The sequence below is a fragment of the Sus scrofa genome, chromosome 6 (assembly GCF_054392235.1).
Source record: "Sus scrofa isolate SSC_HxYL_T2T_F1_AM1 chromosome 6, Sscrofa_HxYL_maternal_Yorkshire_Landrace_v2.0, whole genome shotgun sequence".
NCBI classification, from domain to species: Eukaryota; Metazoa; Chordata; class Mammalia; order Artiodactyla; family Suidae; genus Sus; species Sus scrofa.
In genome coordinates this window covers 79,895,481-79,919,415 of record NC_139388.1, presented here as the reverse complement: position 1 = coordinate 79,919,415, position 23,935 = coordinate 79,895,481, and the positions used below count along the sequence as shown (strand labels likewise).

The 23,935-nt window shown below is 42.7% G+C and overlaps 2 protein-coding genes across 5 annotated transcripts in view; both read left to right on the top strand.

Annotated features, from left to right (window-relative positions):
• Nucleotides 1-23,935, top strand: part of FAM131C (family with sequence similarity 131 member C) — a 301,322-nt gene that overhangs the window by 99,824 nt on the left and 177,563 nt on the right. The gene's annotated exons all lie outside the window — the stretch shown is intronic.
• Nucleotides 1-23,935, top strand: part of FBXO42 (F-box protein 42) — an 80,927-nt gene that overhangs the window by 51,587 nt on the left and 5,405 nt on the right. Inside the window, exons 5-11 of one of the 4 annotated variants that reach the window (XM_084962984.1) lie at nt 1,519-1,683; nt 4,020-4,180; nt 19,013-19,166; nt 19,943-20,053; nt 22,078-22,174; nt 22,653-22,709; nt 23,812-23,928. In XM_084962984.1, coding sequence (XP_084819110.1) covers nt 4,171-4,180; nt 19,013-19,166; nt 19,943-20,053; nt 22,078-22,174; nt 22,653-22,709; nt 23,812-23,928 — 546 coding nt within the window. In that variant the 5' untranslated portion in view covers nt 1,519-1,683; nt 4,020-4,170. The remainder of the gene's footprint in view (nt 1-1,518; nt 1,684-4,019; nt 4,181-19,012; nt 19,167-19,942; nt 20,054-22,077; nt 22,175-22,652; nt 22,710-23,811; nt 23,929-23,935) is intronic. The other 3 variants (XM_084962982.1, XM_084962983.1, XM_003127635.6) reach the window with 3 other exon arrangements.

The window sequence follows — 23,935 nt, the reverse complement described above, 5'->3', positions numbered from 1 at the left end:
CTGTGGCTCTGGCGTAGGCCGGTGGCTACAGCTCCGATTGGACCCCTAGCCTGGGAACCTCCATATGCCGAGGGAGCGGCCCAAGAAATAGCAACAACAACAACAACAAAAAGACAAAAGACAAAAAAAAAAAAGAAATGGTAGTAATAATCTAAGCACGAAATGATGGTGATTCGGACTGGGGTGTTAGCAGAAAGATAAAAAATTAGATGGCTTGGATAGGGCCCACAGTTTGGAGGTGGAGCATGAAAGAGAGAAGTCAAGGGTGGCTGTAAGGATTTTTAGCCTGGGTCCTTGAAGGAATAGAGTTGCCGTTCACTGAGATGAGTTAAACTGTGGGTAGCCGGGGTTGCAAAGTGCAGGCGAAATGAGAAATTCACTTTGAAATATGTTAAGTTTGAAATACACATTAGGACATCCAGACAGAAAAAGGTTATGTGTCTGGAATTTAGGGGATACATGCAGGCTAGAGACATTTGTCTAGATAGCCAAATGAGAGTCATATGGATGGATCTACAGCAGTGAGACTGGAGGAGCTTACCAAGGGAGTATGCAAAGATAGAGGAGGCTAAGTCTGGAAGGCTCCAGCACTTGAAGATCAGGGGGGAAAGGGGGAAACAGCAGAACATTAGAAAAGAACAACAGGAGTTCCCGTCGTGGCTCAGTGGTTAACGAATCCGACTAGGAACCATGAGGTTGCAGGTTCGGTCCCTGCCCCTTGCTCAGTGGGTTAACGATCCGGCGTTGCCGTGAGCTGTGGTGTAGGTCTCAGACGCGGCTCGGATCCCGCGTTGCTGTGGCTCTGGCGTAGGCCGGTGGCTACAGCTCCGATTCAACCCCTAGCCTGGGAACCTCCATATGCCGCGGGAGCGGCCCAAGAAATAGCAACAACAACAACAAAAAGACAAAAGACAAAAAAAAAAAAAAAAAAAAGAAAAGAACAACAGGCTGATGGTAGGGGAGCAGGTGTTGTAAAAGAAACCCAGGAGAAGGTAGCGTCTTGGAAGCCACCATACATACCTGCCTGTGTTTCCAGGAGAGGAGGAAATAATCAACCATGTCATAGGCAGCTAGGAGGTCAAGTAATGACTGAGAATTGACTTTAAATTTAGTAGAGAGAATATTTTCAGTGAATGGTAGGGGTGAAAGCCTATTTGGGATGGTTTTAAGAGAAACGGGAAGGAAGAGAGGAGTTGCAGACAGTAAGTATGAACAATACATTAATACATCAATTTTTTTTTGAAGTGTTGCTATAAAGGAGAGTAGAGAAGTGAGGTGCTAAGCGGAAATGAATGTAGAGTTGAGAAGTGTTTTGTTTTGTTTTTAAGATGGCAGATATAGCATGTTTATATGCTAATGGGAATGATTTTCTAGAAGGATGAATTGATTTGGATAGAGAGGAGGAATTGTTAGGACACGGTCTTCAAGTAATAACAAAGGCAGAATCTACATTTCAAGTTAAGGGATTAGAACATCGATCCTTTGTTCATAGGAATAAGAAGGAATATATGCTTACAGATGCTGGTGGATGGGTAGATGTGGGAGCTGGTGGAAGTTCTCTATTGAGTGCCTTATCATTCAGATAAAAGAAGGATGGAACAGAACAGAAGCTGCTGGAAATCCCGGCCAGTGATTATGAATATGCAATTATATACAGTGTAGTCTTTGCCAGGTGGTTCTAAGGTGAGTGTTTCACCTTCTAGTATTATACTTAAAGTAACACCTTAATTCTTTTTTATTGGGGGGAGGGGACTTTTTTAAGGGCCACATCTGCAGCATATGGAAATTCCCAGGCTAGGGTTCAAATGGGAGCTGTAGATGCCAGCCACAGCCAGAACCACAGCAATGCCAGATCTGAGCCACATCTACGACCTACACCACAGCTCATGGCAGCACCGGATCCTTAACCCACTGAGCAAGGCCAGGGATAGAACCTGAGTCCTCATGGATACTAGTTGGGTTTGTTACCACTGAGCCACGACGGGAACTCCACACCTTAATTCTTAATCAGTTGCATTTGATTTAGCTTGTGTTCAATTCCCAAAGGAAATGAGCAGTTCTTAGGACAGATTCTTCAAAAGACTAATGTTTATTTAAATCATTGTTTCTAAAATACCCTTTATTCAAACTGAGGCTAATTTTGGCATCTCTTTAATATATAATATCATAAATTGCATCCTTTTTTGGTTACTTTAAATCAAGACAGAATTTTTTTTTTTCTTCTTTTCTTTTCTTTTTCTTTTTACGGCGATCAGAACCTTATCTGAGCAAGGCCAGGGATCCAACCCACATTCTCATGGATACTATGTCAGGTTCTTAACCCATTGAGCCACCATGGAACTCCTAAGGCAGAAATTTTTAAGTGGAAAATTGTACACTTTATATTGGAGTGTTCTAATTTTCAAAACTTTTTAAACATCAGCCCACACCCATTTGCAAAAGGGGAACACATTTCAGTTTTAAAACTTTCCGTAGTTATGAGAGTCTGTAAATATTGGGGAATCTGTAAATGTTAGGTGAAAATTTAAAGCTCAGTAAACTCTAGTTGTGGAGCACAGTTGATCTTCCTACTACATTCTCCTCATAAACTTCTTTCCCAGGATGTTTTATTTTATTTATTTATTTGGCATATAGAAGTTCCCAGGCCATGAATCAAATCTGAGCAGCAGCTGTGACATATGCTGGATCCTTAACCCGCTGCACCACATCGGGAACTCCTCACAAGGATTTTTTTTTCCCAGTTTCTTCCCTTTTTGTCACACCTGCCGTTCCAAGTGATGGCTTGTGGTTTAGGCCCTTTGTTGTAGAAAAACATACTCAAGGTCAGAGATATACAAGCCTGATTGATGCCTGTTCTAATTTTGGCCTTGCCACTACTGAGCTACTTGCCTCTTTTTTTGGTCTTTTTGCCTTTTGAGGGCCGCTCCCGTGGCATATGGAGGTTCCCAGGCCAGGGGTCCAGTTGGAGGTGCAGCCACCGGCCTACGCCAGAGCCACAGCAATGCAGGATCCGAGCTGCATCTGTGACCTACACCACAGCTCACGGCAATGCTGGATCCCCAACCCACTGAGCAAGGCCAGGGATCGAACCTGCAACCTCATGGTTCCTAGTTGGATCCATCAACCACTGAGCCACGATGGGAACTCCTGAGCTACTTGCCTTTGAAATTAATCACTTCTGCATTCTCTGGGCCTTCATTTCCTTCCCTGTATAAAGAGGAAAGATAAGACCACTGTTCCTAAAACCACATAGCAGATCATCTTTGTCCAGATAACCTGGGAAGTTTATTAAAAATAGAGATTCCTCAGCCTACAGTCACCCATCTAATCTCAAGGGATTGGGTATAGAGTGGTAGATCTGCATTTTTATTTTTTAGTTTTTTTTATTTTTCATTTTTTTTGCTTTTTAGGACCGCACCTTTGGCATATGGAGGTTCCAAGGCTAGGGGATGAATCGGAGCTGTAGCCACCAGCCTACGCCACAGCTGCAGCCACAGCAACACCAGATCTGAGCCGCGTCTGCAATGTACACCACTGCTCACGGCAATGCCAGATCCTTCACCCACTGATCGAGACCAGGGATCAAACCCGAAACCTCATGGCTCCTAGTCGGATTCGTTTCCACTGAGCCACAACAGGAACTCCTAGATCTGCATTTTTAAAGAAGAGAAAATATCCCAGTTGATTCTAAACTCAGCTAAATTTGGAAATCCTGGATCCCTGTGAAATCTTCTTGCTTTCTTATTTGTAGAAACAATGACCTCACTGTGTTATCACAGTCTATGGGGTGGGTGTGTAATGTGCCAAACTGAACTCCCTAACTGTTGTTAAGAAAGAAGAATGGCTCCTCTGTGCTCTTAGCTGCTCCTTTGTAGACTAACAGGGTAACCTGTTACCCCGGTTAGTCAGGAGTAGAGTACTTTTTGAGGAAATGCTTATGGAGAAGGATTTGGCGGTGGGGTGTTAGTGGCCCCAGATTTATCATACATACTATCTAACTTTCAAACCAACCCAACTAGGTTGGCACGACTATTATCCCCATTTTACAGATGAGGAAACTGAAGCTAAGAGAATCACCTAATAATTTACCTAAGATCACACAGCCAATAAGTGATGGAGCAGTGATTGAAACGCAAGATTTTATCTCTAAAGTCTGTGTTTCTTCCTACTATGCCATGCTGTGAGTAGTTTTGTTTCTTTCTATAGTTTACTAATTTCACATTATCAATTTTTTTAACTTTTTAAATGGTCTTCTAAATTTTAGAACAGAGTTTGCGCACCAGTTTTCCCCGTTGCTAATATTTAATCATAATAGTACAGTTATGATAATTAATGGACCAATATTGATATGTTATTATTAACCAAAGTCTATACTTTATTCAGATTTCCTTATTTTTTTTTAATTCTAATGGCCTTTTTCTGTTCCAGGATCTCATCTAGGATACGTTACATTTAGTTTTCATATCTCCTTAGGTTCCTCTTGGCTGTGACAGTTTCCCATACTTCCTTGTTTGGTGATCTTGACAGTTTTGAGGTCTACTGTCAGATGTTTTGTGGACTGTCATTCAGTTATGGTTTGTCTGATGTTTTTCTTACGGTTAGACTAGAGTTACGGGTTTGGGGGAAGAAGACCATAGTGGTGTAGTGCCCTTTTCATACGTCTATCAAGGGTACGTACTGTCAACATGATTTATCACTGTTAATGTTAACCTTTTCACTTGGCTGAGATAAGTGTTTATTAGATTTCTACACTGTAATCATTATTCTTGTTTTCCCTCTTTTTTTTTTTTTTTTTTTTTTTTTTATTTTGGCTGCACCCACAGCATATGGAAGTTCCTGGGCCAGGGATTGAATCTGGGCTGCAGCTGCAGCAATACCAGACCCTTAGCCCACTGTGGCCAGGCCAGAGATCCAACTTGTGCCACCACAGACACAATGCCAGATCCTTAGCCCACTCTGCCACAGCAGGAACTCCTGAAATTCTTTTTGTAGTTTATTTTCCTATGACTCTTTTATTTCTAGTTGCCCTTGGTCCTTGACATTCCATTCAGTGTGGAGGGGAATAACTGAGCTATCTGGCCATTATGTCTGTTATCAGAGTGAGGAAAGGGTGATAACCAGAGGGTATGTCTTTTGAAGAAATCTTTCCATAGCTTAAGAGAGTTTAAAAATATCAACATGATTTGCCTTTTATAATATTTTGGTGGAGAGCAGGAGATGCTGAAGACAAAATCTCTCTTTTATTATGACCTAACACAATCAAGATCTTTCTAGCTATCCAGGGTTAGAAGCTCTGGCTAGCAAAAGAAAAGAAAAGAAAAGAAAACAAGTCTGAGATGGATATCTGGCAATAGGTATAACCAAAACAGCTGACAGAAGAGTCTGTTGTGGAAAAGATCACCCAGTCCTTCCCTTGGCTTGGGTTCCAAGTGTCAGTGCTGACATTGAAATAGCTGGATGTGGAATTTTCTTTGAATAAAATTTTTTTTTTTTTTTGCTTTTCAGGGCTGCACCCACGGCATATGGAGGTTCCCAGGCTAAGGGTCGAATCGGAGCTGCAGCTGCCAGCTTACACCACAGCCACAGCCACAGACACACCAGATCTGAGCCAAGTCTGCGACCTACACCAAAGCTCGCGGCAATGCCGGATGCTTAACCCACTGAGTGAGGCCAGGGATTGAACCCCCATCCTCATGGATCCTGGTCAGGTTCATTAACTGCTGAGCCACAAAGGGTATTCCCAGAATAAAATGTTTTACTGTTCTGCTTTTTAGCATTGTTTTGCACCTAAACACTATATAGTTTTTTGTTTGTTTGTTTGTTTGTTTTTCTTTTAGGGCTACACTCATGGCATATGGAGGTTCCCAGGCTAGGGGTCAGTTTAGAGCTGTAGATGCTGGCCTATGCCAGAGCCACAGCAACGTCAAATCCAAGCCATGTGTGCAACCTACACCACGGCTCACGGCTAGTCCAGATCCTTAACCCACTGAGCGAGGCTGCAAACTCATGGTTACTAGTTGGATTGTTTCCACTACACCACAGTAGGAACTCCTATACACTTTATAGAGTTTTTTTTGTTTTTTTGTTTTTTTTTTCTTTTGTCTTTTCTAGGACTGCACCCGTGGCACATGGAGGTTCTCAGGCTAGGGGTCTAATTGGAGCTATAGCCACTGGCCTACACCACAGCCACAGCAATGCCAGATCTGAGCCACGTCTGCGACCTACACCACAGCTCATGGCAACGCCAGATTCTTAACCCATTGAGCAAGGCCAGGGATCGAACCTGCAACCTCATGATTCCTAGTCGGATTTGTTAACCGCTGAGCCACGAAGGGAACTCCAAGACTTTATAGGTTTTTAAAAAATTGTCATTATATAAAAACGTTTTCACAGAATACCCATTTGTGGAGATGAGGGAGAAATGGATGTGTATCAGTTGGTCAGTGTCAAGACTAACAGAAGACACTGTTGCATGCCTTTCTGATACACTCCAAGCTTCTGTTCTCAAAAACATAGCATTGGAATTCCACTGTGGCTCAGTGGTAACAGACCCTACTTAGTATCCGTGAGGACACAGGTTCGATCCCTGGCCCTGCTCAGTGGGTTAAGAATCCGGCGTTGCCGTGAGCTGTGGTGTTGGTCACAGATGCAGCTCGGACCACACATTGCTGTGGCTGTGGCCATCAGTTGCAGCTCTGATTCGACCTGTAGCCTGGGAACTTCCATATGCACAGATGTGGCCCTAAGTGTGTGTGTGTGTGTGTGTCGATCTCACTGTTTGATGTTTTCTTTATTAGAAGGCCCAATTAATTCTACCTATAAATCTTTTCATGATTTCCAAAATATATTGAAATCAGTCCTTGTTTTTTTCTCTCATTTTAGAAATTCTACAGCCTTTAACTTTATTCATTTGCTTTAGTCCACCTAATGAGCCTTTTCTGTCCTTTCTTAAAACCCTCCAATTTTTTTCTTATTTTAGATAGAAGTCCAGAGTGTCCCTGAGAATAAGTGGTGACTTTCCTTAGCATTCTGAGTTTTCCTGTCTACACATTGTGATGCTGTCTGCCTATCTTCCTGACAAGCAATTTTTGGTTGCTCTTGAATTCCTCGGGTAGTGAAACTCTCAGACCCTCTAGTGTTTCTTTTTATTCTCAGGTATCCACATAACTTTCCCCTGTCCAAGTAGCTCTTAATGTTTTATGACCACAGTAAACTTCATTTTGTATGATTTGTTAATTCCTGAATGAAATTGTAGAAGGCTGATCCTATATGGGGAAACACAAAAGGTATTATCCTTGAGTCATTTTTAACTTCTCCTTCTCCGTGAATGACCCTATTGGTTTCTGGGACACAAGGCAGTACAGTGTATGGACTTATGACCAATGATGTTGTTTGGCTGTTTTTTCTGTATGTAATACAGGATCAGGCCAGTTTCTCAAGTTTTCCAACTCTCATGACCTTGGATTTTGTAAAGCTACAGAGTATTCTTCCTAGGTAGGTGAGAGTTGTGTTTGATCATTTATTAACTTAAAAATACCAGCCAGGGGGAGTTCCTGTTGTGGCATAGCGGAAACAAATCCGAATAGTATCCATGAGGATGCGGGCTTGATCCCTGGCCTCCCTTAGTGTGTCGGGATCTGACGCTGTGAGCTGTGGTGTAGGTCGCAGACACAGCTAAGATCTCATGTGGCTGTGGCTGTGGTGTAGGCCGGCCGTAGCTCCAATTCTACCCCTAGCCTGGGAACTTCCAAACGCTGTGGGTTCGGCCCTAAAAAGAAAAAAAAAAAAAAAAAAAAAAAAAAAAATCAACCAGAATTCTGGGAAGCTACTCTATTCTTACAAAGCCCAGAAGCTGCTTTTCATCTCTTCTTTGGGAGATGAACTCTTGAATTATGCTTTAATTGATTCTTGAATACTTACCCAACAAGTAGTACCCCTAATAATTTTCTTTTTTCCATGGTTCTCTCTGGAAGTGATTATGGGCTATGGATTTTATAGTCAGTTTGTTGGCCTTTACACTATGTTCCTTTTTTGCTTTTCTCTTCCCATGTTAGTAAGCTCTCTGAAATCCCACTGCCCAATCTTAAAATGTTTCTTGCTATTTGTCTGGGTTTTTTTTTTTAGGACCACATGTGTGGCAAATGGAAATTCCCAGTCTAGGGGTTGAATCAGCTGTAGCTGCCGGTCTGCATCACAGGTCACAGCAATGCCACATCCTTAACCCACTTAGCAAGGCCGTGACCCTCATGGATACTAGTCAGGTTTGTTACCACTGAGCCATGATGGGAACTCTGTTCCTTGCTATTTGATGTATATATATGAGTTACAGATAGTTACATATTATATGAGGTCTTAAAAGACCTTATTTATTGAATTTTAATTCTGACAATGGATTGCTGATGTTTCTGTTCACTGGTGAACCCTAATGAGTGATGCCATGTGACCACAGGGTAACACTCTTAACTTTGTTAAGACATAGTTTACATATAGGAAAATGAACAGATCTTAAGTGTATACTCAAAGACTTTTATAGAGCCGTGTGATCATCACCTAGATCAAGATACAAAATACTGGAGTTCCTGTTGCGGCACAGCAGAAATGAATCTGACTAGGAACCATGAGGTTGTGGGTTCAATCCCTGGCCTGGCTCAGTGGGTTAAGGATCCGGCATTGCTGTGGCTGTGGTGCAGGCCGGCAGCTGTAGCTCCAATTCAACCCCTAGCCTCGGAACCTTCATATACCATAAAAAGAAAAAAAAAAAGATATGATGTACTTCTGTCACTTGAGAAATTTCCTTCGTGCCCCTTTCCTGTCAGTACCACTCTATACAGAGGTAGCCACTCTTCTGACTTCTAACAGATTTTTTTTGAGACACATTTTAGGTTTGGGGCTTTTTTTTTTCATGTTTTTTTTTGGTTGTGCCCACAGCATGCAGAAGTTCCCAGGCCAGGGACTGAATCCCAGGTAACCAGAGCCGCAACAGTGATGATGCTAAGTCCTTAACATCTTGGGTTTTTAATTTTTTAAATTTTTTTGTCTTTTTGCTATTTCTTGGGCTGCTCCAGCGGCATATGGAGGTTCCCAGGCTAGGGGTCCAATCGGAGCTGTAGCCACCGGCCTACACCAGAGCCACAGCAACTCGGGATCCGAGCCGCATCTGCAACCCACACCACAGCTCACGGCAACGCCGGATCCCCAACCCACTGAGCAAGGGCAGGGACTGAACCCGCAACCTCATGGTTCCTAGTCGGATTCATTAACCACTGCGCCACGACGGGAACTCCCTAATTTTTTTGGGGGGGTGGGGATTTAGATTGATCCATGTGGTTTCATCTATCAGTGGTTTATTCCTTCTTATTGCTCTGAGTATTCCACAATGTAAATAAACCACTTTAAAAAAACAAAAAACAAAAAACGGTTCTCTTTTTGATGCATACTTGTGTTAGTTCCACTTTGAATATAGCTGCAATCAACATTCTTATGTAAGTTTGCGGACATACATACCCATTTCTTACTTAAGACCTACTTGTCAACAACTTTAAGGAATATTGTAGACACAGTAAGTATCCGGAGAGTGCTCTCTCTATTCACTTAGTCCTGCTCTAAGTAGGAAGATAAGCTGTAACTAAGTATTATAGAGGTTTGTGGAGAAAAGACCACTTAGCTAGTAATTAAAGGTATACTCATTATTAGGGCCTCATGACTAAAGCGTTAGGAGGAATGTGTTGTGGGAAGGAGGGAGGGAGGCTAGTCGATGGTAGCATTAAGAGCATGGTTTTTGTGCCAGGCAAACACAGGTTTGCATCTGATCTCTTGAGACTAAGGTTGCTTAGTAACTGGATGACCTTAGATAGGTTGTTTGACATCTCATTTGCCTCACCTTTAGAGTAGGCATGATAATACCTACCTCTCATAGTTTTTGTTCAGATTATATGCAATGCAATACTCAGATGGAGAGGGGATGTGGAAGCTGATTGAGTTGATACCTTTATATATACTAAAGTACTAGCTAAGGAGTAGAATGGCCATAAGTTATCCTTGCGGTCTAAAGCTTGAAAAGTGACTATATTCATTCTTTTGTTCATTTTCATGCCTTTGTTTATTGAGTGTTTATGCCCAGTGCTGTTCTAGGCACTGCAAATATAGATGTGAACAAGCAGCAGGATCTATAAGAAAATTAAAAAAATACAAAGAATAAAGAATTAAGAAAAAAATAACTGGTGATGCAAGAGAATAGATATCAGTGTTTAAACAAGTTATAAAATGTGGCTAGAGCCAGGATGGATATATGGATGGATAGGCTTTTAAAGGAAATCTGATGAAATTTTTTTAATTAATTTTTTTAAGGCCACACCTGTGGCATATGGACGTTCCCAGGCTAGGGGTCGAATCAGAGCTATAGCTGCCGGCCTGAGCTACAGCCACAGCAACACAGGACCTGAGCCATGTCTGCGACCTATACCACAGCTCATGGTAATGCCAGATGCTTAACCCGCTGGCCAAGGCCAGAGATTGAATCTGAGTCCTCATGGATACTAGTTGGGTTCCTTACCACTGAGCCAGGATGGGAACTCCTGTTACAATTTATTTTTAAGGCTGGTTGTTTTTATTAAGATTATGTGCTTTTGGGAGTTCCTTGGTGGTCTGATGGTTAGGACTCAGCACTTTCACCACTGTGGCCCAGGTTCAGTCCCTAGTCTGGGAACTGAGATCCCACATTGAGCCACTGCACCCTGTGGACAAGCGCAAAAAAAAAAAAAAAAAAAAAAAAAAAGAAAAGAAAAGAAAGAAAGAAAGAAAGAAAAAGAAAGAAAGAAAAAGAGAAGATTATGTGTTTTTGCTTAAAATGACTCTGACGTATTTGCATCTCCATCTCCATTTTTGTTTGTTTGCTTTCATTCCCAGCCAGTGCACTAGCTGGTGGTATGGTGGTGAGTAAGAGCTGCCTTCCATTGAAGGACTTCACCCAGGGCCCAGACATCTCTTACATGTGTTACTGTCTATGAAGAAGACATAGGATGTTAGTTAAGTGTACTTTAAACTCTTTGTTGTATTAGCTCCTTCCTGATTCATGGACCCACTAGCTACTTGTCTTTATAAGTTGGTGATTTTTTGTCTCCTCTAGCCCTGTGCAATCCTGGAACAACCTGGATCTGTGGTGGTCTCAGGAGATGTGAATGAGAGTAGACCCAGTGGGTTCCCCTAGGAAAAGAAGAAATCCTTTCTGTTTATTTATAAAGTTCAGATCTTGAGATTTTTCCAGAATACATGCTTTTCTAAGGGGGGGTACCGATTCTCTCCTGCGGGGGAGAAGAGTGGGGAAATTTGCAAAGCACGTATCTGGGTAAACTAAAATCCTCTAGGGGAGAGAATAGATAAGACCAACCATAATTTCACTTTGGCTTCCTCCCGCCTGACTAGGATTTTCCTATTTTAACACGAGGCCAGAAACTTTATGACTAGAGACACTGTTTTCACTTCTAAACAGAGCCACTTAAAAGGGCGCACACACACACACCCATTAGATCTGCAGTTAACAAGTTATGAGACTAAATTCAGACTCTGGACCTCATCTCCTTCCCCAGAAACTGAATCAAAAGACTACTTGAAATGGTAACAAGGAATTATTACTGGTTTTCATGTTGTTAATTTTCAGCTGATAAGCACTGCCTCATTCATCAGGTTGTCTTTCACGTGGTTTTGTTTACAAGTGAAAACAGTGCCAACAGGGGATTTCTTTTTGTTTATGCCTGTGACCTCTGTAGTTATACAGGATCTAAAAGTTTCTCATGCCCATTACAAAAGTTCCTCTTGTTGTTCTGTAAATGACCCAAGGAGTGATATTTTTAAAGATCCACATAAAAATATATGCCCTAAAGCCTGAGATCCAGACAGACTTTGTCTAATATTAGTGAGGTGTTTTGGTGTCAATTAATAAGTTTCTGGCCATGTTGCAAGTGAGAAATAAAATAGAAAGAAAAAAAATCAAGCGTGATGGGAACACCCAAAGAAGTGTTTGGCTTTTCTCCTGCTGAAAGGTCCACCGATAGCTCCAGTGTAGTTTGTGATTAACTGGAGCCAATTCTCATCCCAATCCAGGAGGGATCCATAACCATTTAGCTTCCATGGATGGGTTCAGTTCTTTAATAATTCCTGTTCTCTAGGATGATGTAATAATAATATCTTATGGGAGATTCTAAATGGGTCTTTTCAGCACTATGCTAAATGCTCAGGTTGAGGTTAGCTACAGGATATCCCCTCTCCATTTACCTCGCCCTTAGAGGGTCTTTAGCCCAGCATGGGAAGGGGTATGCTGGCAGGGGTACTAAAGAAAGCCATGGCCAGGAGAGTTTAGTTCTTCTGCATTTAGTACCATAGCCTTGGGTACTAACTTAAATCTCTCTATTAGGCTGAGTTAAGGACACAGTTGGCTAGAACCAAGTCTTGGAAAGCAAGAGTTTAGGGGTTCTGTAGTGACTTTGCTGAGGAGTAACTTTATATTTACTTCCTACCTTTGTTCTTTAAAATATGAGTTATAGTTTTGTATCTTCCATGGACATCTATATAAATACAAAGACTCATCATAATTATTATTGGCTACATTGATGCTAAATTGGAAACATTTTTGTCAGCAAATGAGAAACTGGTATCTCTTCCAGATAGAACCTTCTGTGGTCCTGACTGCATACTTTGGAGACCATTCTGAATAGTTATTATTTGTCTTCAAATGATTTACAGCCTAAGACTGAACTGTGTTCTCAGTTTTCCTTTTGTCTCTCTCTTCCTTAAACCACATGGTTTTCTTGTTCCAATTACCTATAAAATCAAACCAGGTTAGAGATGTAAGCAGTTAAATTATATTATTCCACTAGTTTCTCTTTAAAGGGTCTCTTGCCTCCTAAGTTATAAGTGCCAGCCTGTCCTCTTGTGCCCTGTAGGTTTTCTGATTCAGATGCTAATGTGGTGTTCTGGGAAATGCCTCTCCAGTTATTCTCTTGACCTCTGGCTCTTGCTATCAAGGTCAGTCACTTCACACACTGCCATAATGACAGCTCTATCAAGCCAAAAGCTTAGTCCACTTCCCAAGACCCAGATTGGATCCTATCAGCAGAATTCATCTCTCCACCCCCATATGCACACCAGCTCAAGGCTCCTCAGTGCTGCAAGAATACCCACACAAAAGAGACTGTGAAGTAGAGTTGTTGATTTATCTGTTCTGTCTGGTCATATTTTGCCCTCAAGGACAGTTTTGTGTGGCAAGGACTAGTGTACCTCGTGTGGAGCTGCCTTTTACTGGGCTTATTACCCTGAGAGAATGAATGCGAGTGAAGACTTGTTGGTATGAAATGGGGAGCATGGTCTGGAAACCTCTGTCCCATTATTCATTCTTTCATGTCCCCTTGGGCATCATTGCTATGAAATAAAGTAATTGAAAGCATCCAGGGAAAAGTTGTTTGTTTTCAAACTTTATCTCTTGTAAGTACTTAATTCTTAGCACTAAGTCTTTCTGATTTCAGAGTCATGGAGAACTATTAGCAAGCCAATTACATTGATGTAAATAAGTCTTTTTTTTTTTTTTTTTTTTTTTTTGTCTTTTTAGAGCCCCACCTGAGGCATATGAAGGTTCCCAGGCTAGGAGTCGAATAGGAGCTGTAGCTGCCGGCCTATGCCAGAGCCACAGCAACGCCAGGCCCAACCTCATCTGTGACCTATACCACAGCTCATGGTAATGCCAGATCCTTAACCCACTGAGCAAGGCCAGGGATTGAACCTGAGTCCTCATGGATACTAGTCTGGTTTATTAACCACTGAGCCACAATGGGAACTCCTAACATTGCTGTAAATAAGTCTAAAAGTGATTTGCCTGAAGGCAATAGGTGAAACCATTTTTTTCCTGTTTATTTTGTAGAGTGTAGGTTCAGTAACACATAGATGAGGATGACCAAGGAAATGTTTGTATATCGAAAATGTTACAGTAGTTTCTTTCAGCACCCCCTTCCCCCTTTTCTTCTTTTTATGGCCGCACATGCAGCATTTGGAAGTTGCAGGCTAGGGATCAAATCGGAGCTGCAGCTGCCAGGCTACACCACAGCCATGGCAACACTGGATCCAAACTGCATTTGCAACCTGTGCTGCCATTTGCAGCAACACCTGATCCTTTACCCACTGAGCGAGGCCAGAGATTGAACCCGAAGACTCAGGATCACTATTTCAGGTTCTTAACCCACTCAGCCACAGTGGAAACTCCTCAATGCCCCTTTGATCAAAGCACTTGGCAGGAAAACCCACTTTGGAACCTTGTTCATGTAGCTGTATACAGAGTGTATATACAGAAAAGAGTCTGGACAGATTCAGTGTTAAGGAAAATCAACTAAACTGGGATGGCCGTATTGGAGCAGGTTCACCCAAGGGTTATTTAATTGTCTACGAAATGGGTTTCAAAGTCTAGTCCCCAAACATCGACATCATCTGGAAACTTGTTAGAAATGTACCTTCACGGACCCCACCCCATACCTACTAAATAGGAAACTCAGAAGTGGGCCCCAGCAACCTGTGTTGTAACAAGTCCTTTATCTACTTCCAATGCAACTAAAGTTTGAGGACTGCAACTCTAGGGAAATGGTGACTGTTACAGCTTAATTATACACTGATAATATTAATAAATAATGATTATAGTATGGGGATGTAAAAACTTTTTAGTCATGCATAACATACAGGGCACACGCGCACCAATTAAACTAGGTGTTTGTGGAGTTCCCATCGTGACTCAGTGGTTAACGAATCCGACTAGGAACCATGAGGTTGCGGGTTCAATCCCTGCCCTTGCTCAGTGGGTTAAGGATCTGGCATTGCCATGAACTGTGGTTTAGGTCATAGACGCAGATGCAGCTTGGATTCCACGTTGCTGTGGCTGTGGTGTAGGCCGGTGGCTACAGCTCCGATTAGACCCCTAGCCTGGGAACCTCCATAGGCCACGGGTACGGCCCTCAAAAGACAAAAATAAATAAATAAATTAGATGCTTGTTTTATCTTGTGTCAAATAATTGAGCTTCTCTTTTAGTGCTAGGTTCTGCATAAGTAGAAACCACACTTGTGGGAAAGTGGCATAGACACCAAACAAGAATTTGGAGTTGTTTCACTTTTACTGTCTGCTTTGCAAAAGTAAATGAGAATGCCTTGAATTTTACCACTGTGTCTCATATGAAAATTTCTTCTGATTTCATAGGAACCTTGGGAAACATCTGAACTAATTAGTGATTTTAGGGAATGTTAGTTCTGGTAGGGTGCCTATCTGATTATACAGTTTCCCACAGCTGTCTTTTCGGCTTATGCCTTGTTTTGAAATTTGCTCCATTGATCATATCTGCCATGTGATTAGAGGCCGTTAGTATTCGGGGAAAGAAGCCTTTGAGGATAACCATCGGCTCTGGGACGAATAGGTTCAAGTAACATGTCTGTCCAGGCTTGAGGTGGGCATATTTGGTTCTATGATGCTTGCTGAGAACCTACATGGAAGTGATACCCTTTCTTCCTCTACTTTTGTGATACAACAATATTTTGATTCTGTCTAGAGGCCCAGTGGCCTCATATTCTGATGGCAGGCTAAGAAATGTTCTAATGAGTATAAGATCTTCATTTATAAGTTCTCTAGAGGGAATGGTATTATTTTATCATATATCACCATAATGGTGATAGGTCTTTTAACCACAGAGAGTCTTCTGTTGTCAAACTCCCCTATATTGTACAAGATTTCCGATGACTCATTCAGTGTCTAGTGTCATAGATGGGTGTGTTTTCATAAAAATACATTAACTGTTTGATATCATTCTAGCCACTGTATGGAATGAATTATTTGTGTGTAGTTGCAGTTCTTCAAAGGTTAGGACCTGATATTGTATATAAGGCTAGCCCATATTAAAGTCATTTCCCAGAGTTCCTGCTGTGGCGCAGTGGGTTAAGAATCTGACTGCAGGAGTTCCTGTATTGGCCCAGCAGAAACGAATCCACCTAGGAACCATGAGGTTTGTGGGTTCAATCCCTGGCCTCGCTCAATGGGTTGGGGATCCAGCGTTGCTGTGAGCTGTGCTGTAGGTCCCAGACTCGACTTGGATCTGGCATTGCTGTGGCTCTGGCAGCCATAACTCTGATTTGACCCCTAGCCTGGGAAGCTCCATGTGCTAAAAAGACAAAAGACAAAAAAAAAAAAGTAAAGAAAGAAAAAAAAAAAAAGAATCTGACTGCAGCAGCTTGGATCACTATGAAAATGGAGTTTGATCCCTGGCCTGGTACACTGGGTTAAAGGATCTGGTGTTGCTGCAGCTGCAGCACAGGTTGCAGCTGTGGCTTAGATTCAGTCCCTGGCCTGGGAATTTCCATATGCCGCAGGTGCAGCCACCTAAAGAAAAAAAAAAACATTATTTTCCTGCCTAAGAATGTAAGGTCATTTTTTTAAAGATAAAGTTTATAAATACTGCTCTTTAGGAGTTCCTGTTGTGGCTCAGCCTTAATGAACCCGACTAGCATCCATGGGGGGATGCTGGTTTGACCCCTAGCCTTGCTTAGTGGGTTAAGGATCTGGCATTGCAGGGTAGGTCCCAGACGCAGCTCGGATCCTGCCTTGCTGTGAGCTGAAGTGTAGGCTTGCAGCTGCAGCTCTGATTCACCACCTAGCCTGGGAAGGGTTTGGCCCTAAAAAGACAGACAGACAGACATACTTTAAATAGCTTGCTTTTCTTGGAACTTTAAAACAATGAATAAGGAGTTCCCATTGTGGCTCAGCAGAAATGAATATGACTAGCATCCATGAGGACTCAGGTTCGATTCCTGACCTTGCTCAGTGGGTTAAGGATCCAGTGTTGCCGTGAGCTGTGGTGTAGGTCACAGAGGCAGCTTGGATCCTGAGTTGCTGTGGCTATGGTGTAGGCTGGCAGCTATAGCTCTGGTTCGACTCCCAGCTTGGAAACCTCTATGTGCTGCAGGTGTGGCCCTAAGAAGACAAAACAAAACAAAACAAAAAAACCCAGTGAATAAAAGTATGTAATTTGAAAATGAGTTTTCTTGTTTTACTCAAAATTCTGGTAAAGACATTATTTGCTTTCCATAACTTGGATAGAGTCTGTTTATTTTTTAAGATATAAAAATTGCCTAAATTTATTGACCTTTTCAATCTGACCTCAGCATAAGTTTATTTCATTCGTAGACCTTGCATTAAGATAATTGGGAGGGGAATTGAAGACCCTTTGTTTTATAAACAATTTCAAAATATGAAATATGTAAATTTTAGAAGTGATTAAAGTAGGGACTCTTGGCAAAGACTTCACTATATTGATTTTAAGCAACAAGAATTTAAAAGTATCCAATTTGCAACAAATAATGTAAACATTACATGCATAACTGGGTCACAGGAAATTTGACATACCAGCATCTTTGACCTCTTGTGGCTGAACTAACTGTGTAGAGGTTGTATGTTGAATTCTCTGTCTTCCCCACCCTGCTTCATTTGTTCTTATAGGGTAATTTTTCTCCTATTTTCCTTGTAAATTGAAGTGGAGGAGCACAATTTAAACATCATTTCAGTATGATTATGTAACTGTCCAGATATTTAAGTAAGATAGTGAAATTAAAGCTTGTATTTATTTTGCATGTGTGTGTTTTGGTTTTTGGCTATGCCTGCAGCTTGCAGAGGTTTGTGGGCTAGGGATGGAACCTTTGCCATAGCTGTAACCAAAGCTATAGCAGTGACTACGCTAGATCCTTAACCTTCTGAGCCTCAAGAGAACTTTTAAAGCTTCTGTTTGTGAGGGAGTGCCTCTTGCGGCTCAGCGGTAATGAACCCAACTAGGATCTATGAGGATGTGGGTTCGATCCCTGGCCTTGCTCAGTGGGTTAAGGATCCAGCATTGCTGTGATCTGTGGTGTAGGTCGCAGATGCAGCTTGGATCCCACATTGTTGTGGCTGTGGTTTAGGCCGGTAGCTATAGCTGCAGTTCAGCCTCTAGCCTGGGAACTTTTCATATGCTACAATTCCAGCCATAAAAAGCAAAAAAAAAAAGTGACATATAAGAGTAAAGGATTGGAGGAATAGCAATTGTTTCAAAGACAAAACGCTCTAAAAAATTATTCTCCTATGGAACATTTGCTGTCCTTAAATTTTTCCAGCATAAGCCAGATTTCTTTTGTTTTGAAATTTGGTCAGCATAGCTCAGAGTTCCAGCCTAGAGGGCCTTAGTAGCCACTCTTGCTGTAAGACCTGCAGTTTTATTGGCAGGCTTTCATATCAAGCCTTGAAAGTCTGCTTCCATTTGTGCTATGAGGCCTGAAGCTAATCAGAGCTACAGCCAGCCTACGTACGCCACAGCCACAGCAACGCAGGATCCGAGCCATGTCTGTGACTTACACCACAGCTCACAGCAATGCCGGATCCTTAACCCACTGAGCGAGGCCAGAGATTGAACCTGCAACCTCATAGTTCCTAGTTGGATTCCTTTCTGCTGCACCATGATGGGAACGCTGCCTTTTTTTTTTTTTTTTTTTTTTTTTCTTTTTTGTCTTTTTGCCTTTTTCTAGGGCTGTTTCCGCAGCATGTGGAGATTCCCAGGCTAGGGATCTAATTGGAGCTGTAGCTGCTGGCCTACGCCAGAGCCACAGCAACTCGGGATCTGAGTCGCATCTGCAACCTACACCACAGCTCACAGCAATGCCAGATCCTCAACCCACCGAACAAGGCCAGGGATCAAACCCGCAACCTCATGGTTCCTAGTCGGATTCGTTAACCACGAGTCACGACGGGAACTCACTCCTTAGGTTTCTTTATTGCAGTTGTAAAAGATGTATAAATTGGTGATGGTTTTCTTTCAGACCTGTGAACCCAGTTGTGTCTCCTCTCTCTTATGCTTAATAGTATTGGTTCCTGTTTTGTCGCTCTTCCAGGGAAAGGTGATCTATAGGCAGCTTACTTAGGGCTTTTTGTGAGGCCCTGAATCCTAACCACATTGTTGTTGACTTCTCCCAGGGTCCTATCCTTCCCCCAAAGCTGGAGCGACTCTGGTTGTATACAAGGACCTGCTGGTGCTGTTCGGTGGCTGGACTCGGCCAAGCCCTTATCCCCTACACCAACCAGAGAGATTCTTTGATGAAATACATACTTACTCACCCTCTAAAAATTGGTAAGCCACAAAGATAAGATCCTTTGAATCTGGAGTAGATTTAAAATGACTGGGTTTTCCTTATCTTTTTGTCTGTATCCAGGAATCTCTTTGAGAATTTGATGAAAGCTTTGTACTCTTTTCCCGGGGAAGGGGGGAGGATTTTATTAATGCACAAATTTTGCCCACAATTTCACAGGATTTACAGGATTCCCTGAAAACTTGAAGTTAAGAGCTCTTATTCCAAAGGGAAAAGTTAGAGGACATTTATTCCTCTTCCAAGAAAAATGAATGAGCCGGTTGAGTAATGGGGATCTTTTCAGCTTTGGCTACTGATGCCCCCAGGAGTGCTGTGGAGCCACATGATTCTTTACCTCCTACTGTGTCTCCAGGACTGGCTCCCAGTTGTGTTACAAACTTGCCTTTTTGAAATGACTGTATATGTCTGTTCCTTGTCCTGGACTGCTTAGTACAGGGCTCTCGGCAGCTGCTGCCCATCAGGTCGGCCCTGTAGAAAGGAGTAGCAGGGTGTACTCCTTCAGCAAACTAGGCTGAAGCAGCTAAGGAACCATAATGGAGTCCCTTGTCATTATTTTTTCATCTCTTCACTTTGCCTCAAAGCCATCCACATTGAGGAGTCAAAAGGGAATATAACTCTAGTAGGTTTGTAGAAAAGGCATAAATACCTTATGCCATCCTCCAGTTATTATCCTGGCAGTTTCTCTACTGAAGGTGATAGGTTTGTCATTTTAAGTGAGGGGCCGACTTCTTGGCTTCTGCTTGTCTTTTTGTATTAGGTGGAACTGCATTGTGACGACTCATGGCCCACCTCCCATGGCCGGGCATTCGTCTTGTGTGATAGATGATAAAATGATTGTCTTTGGTGGCTCCCTAGGATCCCGGCAAATGTAAGTGTATTTGGTTTGTTCCTTACCAACCTGAAGGTAAATACTCCTGAAATAACAGGTCAGAAGAGTTAACTAGTTAGTCAGTAATCCTGAACATAGCTCTAATTAATCCAATAAGTTATCTCATCCTAGTATTCTATTTTTTGAGTCTAATCATAGACCAGTAAGTTGAAGAACTTGCTCCATAAAATCAGGGCTATGTAGAATCTCTCTCTCTCTCTCTCTCTCTCTCTTTTTTTTTTTTTTTTTTTCTTTTCTAGGGCCACACCTGAGGCACATGGATGTTCCCAGGCTAGGGGTCTAATCAGAGCTGTAGTTGCCAGCCTACACCACAGCTTATGGCAACGCCGGATCCTTAACCCACAGAGCGAGGCCAGGGATCGAACCCGCAACCTTGTGGTTCCTAGTCGGATTCCTTAACCACTGATCCACAACGGGAACTCCTAGAATCTCTTTTTTGTGTGGTACGTGGTTCAGTTCAGTGGGATCACATTCTGATGGGGTTTCCATCTTGTCTGTTTCTACCCGTACCTCCAGAGAAGTTTTACTTGTTCTCCTCTGTGGCCCAGCTTGTGTCCTTTGGGGCTTTAGAGAAGGAGAGAGGTAGATTGACAGGCTAGGTGGAAATGGTTCACCCTCCAAATGGGAGGGTTGAGGCAATGAGTAGGAGCAGGATAACTGTCAGGCCTGATGTATCTCTGTGAGTTGTCCTCCCTACCCACTGTCCTCCTCCTTTTGCCACAGCTGACCACCTCAGGCTGGAGCCAGAGCCAGAGCAATGTGTCTGAATCACTGTTTATCTGCTTGGGCATTAGGAGTGGTCGTTTCCCCTGTGCTTTGAAATGGACGTTGACGAGCTGTCAGCCATAACACTTTTCCAGACCCAACCCTGTTCTCACTTAGGGTACTTTCCATCTAATTTAAAGGAGAGTGAGCGCTGCCTTCCCAATGAGGGAGTTTAGGGCTTGAAGTATTGGAGCTCTTACTCCTGTGTGTTCCTATGTGTGAACAAATGACCTTAAAGAGGGTACTTGGGAGTTCCCGTCATGGCTCAGTGTAAATGAATCTGACTATCACCCATGAGGGTGACTTTGCTCAGTGGCTTAAGATCTGGGTTGCCATGAGTTGTGGTGTAGGTCAAAAACACGGCTCAGATCTGGCATTGCTGTGGCTGTGATATAGGCCGGCAGCTGCAGCTCCTAGTTGACCCCTAGCCTGGGAACTTCCATGTGCCATGAGTGTGGCCCTAAAAAAACCAAACAACAAAAAAGAGGGGACCGTATTTAAATTGAGACTGCCATTTAGGAGTCTGTCCTTGAGGATTGGAGATGCCAATTTGTCATGAAACTGCAGCTTTCACTAGCTATCTTGAATTACTTTTTGTAGCTGAAATCAATAAAAAAAATTTTTAAGGCTGCGCCTGCAGCATATGGAAGTTCCCAGGCCAGTGGCTGAATGGGAGCTGCAGCTGAGGCCTGTGCCACAGCCACAGCAACACCAGATCCAAGCTGCACCTGCAGCCTACATACATTACAGCTTGCAGCCACATCGGATCCTTAGCCCACTGAGCGAGGCCAGGGGTGGAACCTGCATCCTCATGGACACTATGTCGAGTTCTTAACCTGCTAAGCCACAATGGGAACTCTCCAAATTGATAAATCTTTTATCTCCTGGACAATGATAGCCATGCCTTTTGAATAATTTTTTTTCTCTTCCTTGTGGGTTTTGCCTTTGAAAGACTATATCTTGACTAGTAGCTATTTCCTGCTATCACCAATTAACTCTTCCTTTAGGTATTAGTGTTTGGCTACAGACATGACTCACATGGCCTTAGGGGTCAATGGAAAGAGCCAAGATTTGAAGTCTCTTTTCCAGGGAAAGAGGGGAATAAAAATATAGTTAGGTGCTAATTATGAGCATGGCAGTTTTTTGGGGGCATCCTTATAAATATAACTTCATTTATATCCATTCATATAGTCCCTGAGAGCTCCCAACTCCTTCATTCTTATGTCTTTATCTTATAGGAGCAATGATGTCTGGGTCCTTGACCTCGAGCAGTGGGCGTGGTCCAAGCCGAACATCTCTGGCCCCAGTCCTCATCCTCGAGGTGGCCAATCTCAGGTGCTCAGGAATTAAAATAACTATTCAGCAAACACTGTAGCATCTTTCAGTTAGGACAGGAGGGGAGGAGGGAGTCAGGTAAGATGCCAGCATACATGAGGCAAAGAGAGTTTATCATTCTTTTTTTTGCTGGTATTTATTTTTCAACTTCCAATGGCTATAAATTTTTTGGTGGCTTTATATTGTGTCTCTCCCGAAAGCATTTACTTTGCTGTTTTATTTTTCAAGAGAACCCTTCATTTTATTTAGTTGGCACTCTCTCCTGTTAATATTTGATCAATAAAGAATCCATTCAGGTGAATCATCAGTAATTTGTTGACGGGGATCGGAATTGACATGATGTTGGAATGGAGAGCTTGTGGTAAATAGAATACTCGCACTTAGGAGCTGTGTGGACTATTTTCATAAACCACTGAAGTATAGGAGGTCAGATGCCTGTGTCTTTGTAGGTTTATTTTAAATTTCTTTTTCTCCTCAGATTGTCATAGATGATGCAACTATCTTAATCCTTGGGGGATGTGGCGGTCCTAATGCTGTGAGTATTGCTGCTGTGGCCTTCTCGTGCATATGCTGCTGTGTGTTCAAAACTTGCTTCCCCTGTGTCATCTTGTAAGAGTATACAAGGCCATTTTTGTGGCGTTTTCATTTAGAAAATAACCTTCTCCACTTTGGGTGTATAGCCTTTGAATTTTATGGCCTTTTTCTCCACTCTTTTTTTTGGCAGGGGGATCAAGGGGCACTTTTTATCAGAGACATTTGTCTCTTGAATATTTATATCCACAGTTTTCCTACTCCCACTTAGTCTTTAGGCTGTAAGGTTTGCTGCTATCATTTTTTTTCAAGGGGGGATGGCACAGAAAAGCAGGTTGGGAGTTCCCGTCGTGGCGCAGTGGTTGGCGAGTCCGACTGGGAACCATGAGGTTGCGGGTTCGGTCCCTGCCCTTGCTCGGTGGGTTGACGATCCGGCGTTGCCGTGAGCTGTGGTGCAGGTTGCGGACGCGGCTCGGATCCCGCGTTGCTGTGGCTCTGGCGTGGGCCGGTGGCTGCAGCTCCGATTGGACCCCTAGCCTGGGAACCTCCATGTGCCGCGGGAGCGGCCCAAGAAATAGCAACAACAACAACAACAACAAAAGGACAAAAAAAAAAAAAAGAAAAGCAGGTTGATAATGGCCAGGGTTTACATGAAATTTATTTAAGAATGAAGAATCAGGAGTTCCCTTGGGGCCCAACAGGTTAAGGATCAGGCATTGTCACTGCTGTGTCTTGGGTTTGATTTCTGGCCCAAGAACCTTTATGTGCTGTGGGCACAGCCAAAAACAAATAAATAAAAGAATGCAGATTCAGTCATTCTGGATATATATTATCTACCCTTTCCATCAATACACACACACATACACATAAAACAACAGGCAGAATTCAAACCCATTTAAAACTGATTCCTGGGGTTACAAGTAAAATTTCATGTGCAAGACCAGTGGTGATATATGAATGAATGAGTGAATGGCCAAAGATTTCTGTTCTTTCTGAAGAGTCCGAATACTTGATGACAGCATGGCGTTGAGATTCCAGCTCTATGCATGTGTGTGTTTTGTAACATGCACCACATCTGAGTCCTCTTGTTGGTCCTTCTCTTACAGCTGTTCAAAGATGCTTGGTTGTTGCACATGCACTCAGGTCCCTGGGCCTGGCAGCCACTCAAGGTAGAAAATGAAGATCATGGGGCCCCAGAACTGTGGTGCCATCCAGCTTGCCGGGTAAGCA